Source organism: Silene latifolia, chromosome 10, assembly GCF_048544455.1.
Source record: "Silene latifolia isolate original U9 population chromosome 10, ASM4854445v1, whole genome shotgun sequence".
NCBI lineage: Eukaryota > Viridiplantae > Streptophyta > Magnoliopsida > Caryophyllales > Caryophyllaceae > Silene > Silene latifolia.
Genome location: NC_133535.1, coordinates 136385673 through 136389802, shown reverse-complemented (window position 1 = coordinate 136389802; position 4130 = coordinate 136385673). Strand labels below are relative to the sequence as shown.

General features: G+C 35.8%; 1 protein-coding gene across 1 annotated transcript; it reads left to right on the top strand.

The window, feature by feature from the left end:
• Window positions 1-323: 323 nt before the first annotated feature.
• Window positions 324-2280, top strand: LOC141609217 (CBL-interacting serine/threonine-protein kinase 24-like). Its single transcript, XM_074428363.1, has 3 exons — window positions 324-890; window positions 1069-1188; window positions 1868-2280. Exons 1-3 carry the CDS (start codon window positions 711-713, stop codon window positions 1871-1873), a joined length of 306 nt encoding a protein of 101 aa, XP_074284464.1. The 5' UTR covers window positions 324-710; the 3' UTR covers window positions 1874-2280.
• Window positions 2281-4130: the final 1850 nt, after the last annotated feature.

The following is a 4130-nucleotide window of genomic DNA, read 5'->3' as shown; positions in this document are numbered from 1 at the left end:
GTGATACCGTTGTGTATCGTGCGTATCGAATATTATATACTTGTGGAAGTTGCTGTTTGTTTACTAAGTTCTTGTTCTGTATTTGCAGATTAATTCTGCGACGTTCTCTTGCCCATTTTGGTTCTCACCGGGCGCGAAGTCATTGATTGATAAGATACTTGATCCTAATCACAAATCAGTAAGTTTATAGTCGTTGTTTTGCTGGAAGTAAAACACGCCTTTTATGGGCTCTATCCCACAGTCCCACCCAGTATGTCATACAGTGTAGTTGTTTTTGAGAAATATTGACGATAGGATTTTACCTTATTGAACGTGTACTATGAGAATAAGAAAATAAGATTTAGTGAATAGGCATTTTTTTTATACACTAAAAATTAAAACGGAATTATTCAGATGACAATTTGAGGAGGGTTGCAGTATATGGTTTTCTCTTGTTTCTCGATGTTTAATTGTAAGTGTGTAACAATCATGGATCATTCTTTTAATCCGTTTTACTCTAACTCGGCTGCAAGTGTCTGACACAAAACGGTGTCGGAGTATCAGATACGGTTATTTTCCGGCAAGTTTTCAATTTTTTGGACTAAATTGAAGTGTCGAACTGTCTCACACGCGACATGTGACCAAAGTGGAGTTCCGAAGCAACACAGCTTTTAATTGATTCAGGCATTGTTCTCTGTTAAGCAATGTGAAAAACTATATCTAAAAAGGAAATGGCTTGTTATGTGACTGTTCTTCATCATCGCAAATTTGTTCCTTTGTTAATGCAGCGTATAACCATTGAAGGGATTAGAAGTGACCTCTGGTTTCGGGTTAATTACATTCCTGTTCAACAAGGTATAGAAGAACAAGTAAACCTAGATGACGTTCGTGTTGTCTTCGATGACATTGAGGTCGGGTTCTTCCCCTTATTTTATAATTCCTAGTTTCAAGATTATCAGCACTTCTTAGGCCGTCTATTCTCCTAGTATTCTGATTTAGTGTATAAATGTTTGCTAGTGCTCGGTCGTAGTCGTCAATTAGTTGCCTACGGCGTTGGTGTACCTGTAAGCTTAAAGATTTATTTTGCAGGACCAATATGTAAGTGAGCAAGCTAGGAATCTTGACAGGGGTCCCTTAGTTATGAATGCATTTAAGATGATGACTTTATCTCAAGGTCTTAATCTATCAGCTTTATTCGACAGATGCCAGGTATGTTCTGTCTTTTGCCTGACAAAACTATTCTCATTTCTTATAGGACTAATTCTAACACTAGCCTAGGCTTAGTGGAAGACCTCAGCCCTGTTGAAAATCACAAGCAATTGTGTGGTGGCATACTGGCATGCCTGAGCATTTTCTAATTAGTTTTATTCATCTTATGTTCCTGCACTTTCTGTTTCTATAGCCTAAAGATATAATGTTAAAATAATTATTCCCTATTTATTAAGATTATGTGAAAAGGCAAACTCGCTTTGTTGTTCGGGAATCACCAAGTGCCATTATTTCGACGATTAAAGATGTTGCTGAATCAATGTGTCTTAAGGTTCATACTCGTAATTACAAGGTATCCATCTTAATATTTGAATCTCTAGACCAGAGTCTCGCACTGCATGTATATAGCTCAAGTACATAGCAATTTATTGGGTTATGGTAGACTTATTGTAAGGGTAATGGGAGCGGGAGCATTTTGAGGTACTATGGTCTTAGTCATCATTTTCCCATCACTCTTGCAATTTCTAATTTTAGGTCATCCTTTTACCATGTTAACCTATTTATGTTGTCATGCTGACTATAGTACGAGTATCATTTAATCCTCTTTCATTTATCCAATATTTTTACTAAATTTAGTATGCTTTACGTGCTAATTAGTTCATATTCACGTTTATTCCAGCTCTAAGCTCGTCTTATGGGTCTTCACAACAGTTCTATAAGCAATTGTGCTCTAAACTTGAACACATAATCTGGAAATCGATGGGTAGCAGACCACATTCCAGCCTACTCCCAACTGTGCCCAGTTGAGTAATGCCATCGGACATGAAGATGAACAACCAAAGCAGTTTGGAAATCAATGCATCTAGAATAATGTTAATGATTATATGATGTAAAGTACTCAGTATGTTGTACCCCAATGTTTCTTGTAAGTTCTTCTCTTGTAAATTACGGTTATCTGGCTTTGGCCAATTAAGCCCTGTTGTATTATTGTCGTGGGCGGTAGTCGGTGCGATGCCATTCCCTTGCAACACCATATCAAAATATCTATAGTATTTCTCAATAAGAAGAGATCTACATCTCATATAAGTTGGAAGAATTGAAATCTTTTTTTTTTAACCGAAAGTCTGGGTTATTACTTTTTTTTCACCAAACGTCAGGGTTATTAACACTCCTTGGCTTTTATGTATCGATGGTATTTAGAGGTCTTCCATGCTGATGAAGATGATACTAACGCTCGTGGCCAATCTTCCGTCCTACACCATCAAGCCTTCGTTTGCTTTAGTTTGTTTTATTGTTGTAATTTTCACTTGAGAAAAATATTTACGTAGTCTTTAAGTTTGGCTTTGTTTTATGGATCTAATACTAACGTGATTAACACAATCTGTTTAACAACGGAGTCATTTTTTATTGTATATTTTTGATACGTGGGATTTTGAAAGATTACAAATTATGATAACTGCATTGTGTAATTGTTAATTTAGTGTGGGCTAATTGAACCTAAACCGTTTGAGTTGCTATTTGCATTAAATAACCGATATCCGAGTTCGTTTCACTATTGTCCTGTTTACGACCATTATAAATGAGAATTTGTGATTCACCAATCCAAACGGTTTATTTACTCTGTCTCTATTTCTCTCTATGTAATTTATCTTAAAATTCTCTTGCAAATCATCTTTATACTTCAAGCTTTATATGAATTCATCAGTGTTGGTCCAATCGATCCTCCATGGATTCTTTCATGGTATTAGAGTGATAAGGCTAAAATCGTATCACCTTAATCAAAGTAAATCCTAACTCGGTACTAACTAATAGTCAGCGATAAGTAAGGGTATCGTATCCACAGGGAGGCGGTAGTACATTGTTTGCTAATGTCTAAGTCTGTCTTAAAGTAACCGTTTGCTTGAAGATTTTATTGTTATTACTACAAATAATTGCAATAAAGTAAATAAGAAGAATTCTAATGTAAAGTGGCGTTCTAAACCTAAAGAAAGCGTAAACTAGTAATAGGTATCGAGTTAGGTATTTATAATAAACTATAAACCGACTTAAGGAAATATGCGGAAAAGTCTTCAAAACGGGGGATACTCGATCGAGTAGCGATCGAGCCCATGGCTACTCGATCGATTACACGCCCACTCGATCGAGGATATTCTCTTCTTTAGCTCTTTTCTTCGTGTATTCTTCTTTAATCTCTTCCTTTATTCTTCTAGATTTTTGTGCAATGCTCCGTGTAGTCCTTCATGCCAACTCCGCGGTGCTCCATTTCATCTTTTGCTCCACAAATGCATCATATATGCATTAAACACCAAATAGCGGTAGTAACAATATTATAACATAATGGACATATAAATAACTTAATTAGCAAGAAAACCATAACAAAAGTAACTAAGGAGAGGCATATAAATGTATATAAATATGACTCATCAAACTCCCCCAAACCATCTCTTTGCTTGTCCCCAAGCAAAGTCCTGACATGTTACATAAGGCAATCATACAAATGGTGAATAAATAATTCAGTGTTGTGAAATAAAGACAAGAGAAGTTAGAGAGTATATAGAGAGAGAAACAAAACTGTATATTATTCCATTATGAAGGGGTATATATACACATACAATGAGGACAGAGTTTCTATAAGATAATACACTCTAGAATATTCTAAGATATGGACATCCATATAATATTATACTATAATATTTCATAACACTCCCCCTTGGATGTCCATCACTGAAAAAAATGCCTCATTAAAAACCTTCCTCAAAAAACCCCGTGGGAAAAACACTACTGAAGAAAAGAGTACACTAATCTTCAAACACGCATAACAAGCCGCCTCGTTCAAACCATTCTATGGAAAACCCAGTGGGACAAAACCATGGCTAAAGGAAAAAAGTATAGCGCGTGTCAACTCCCCCTGATGATTACATAACTTGATAGATATTGAAATA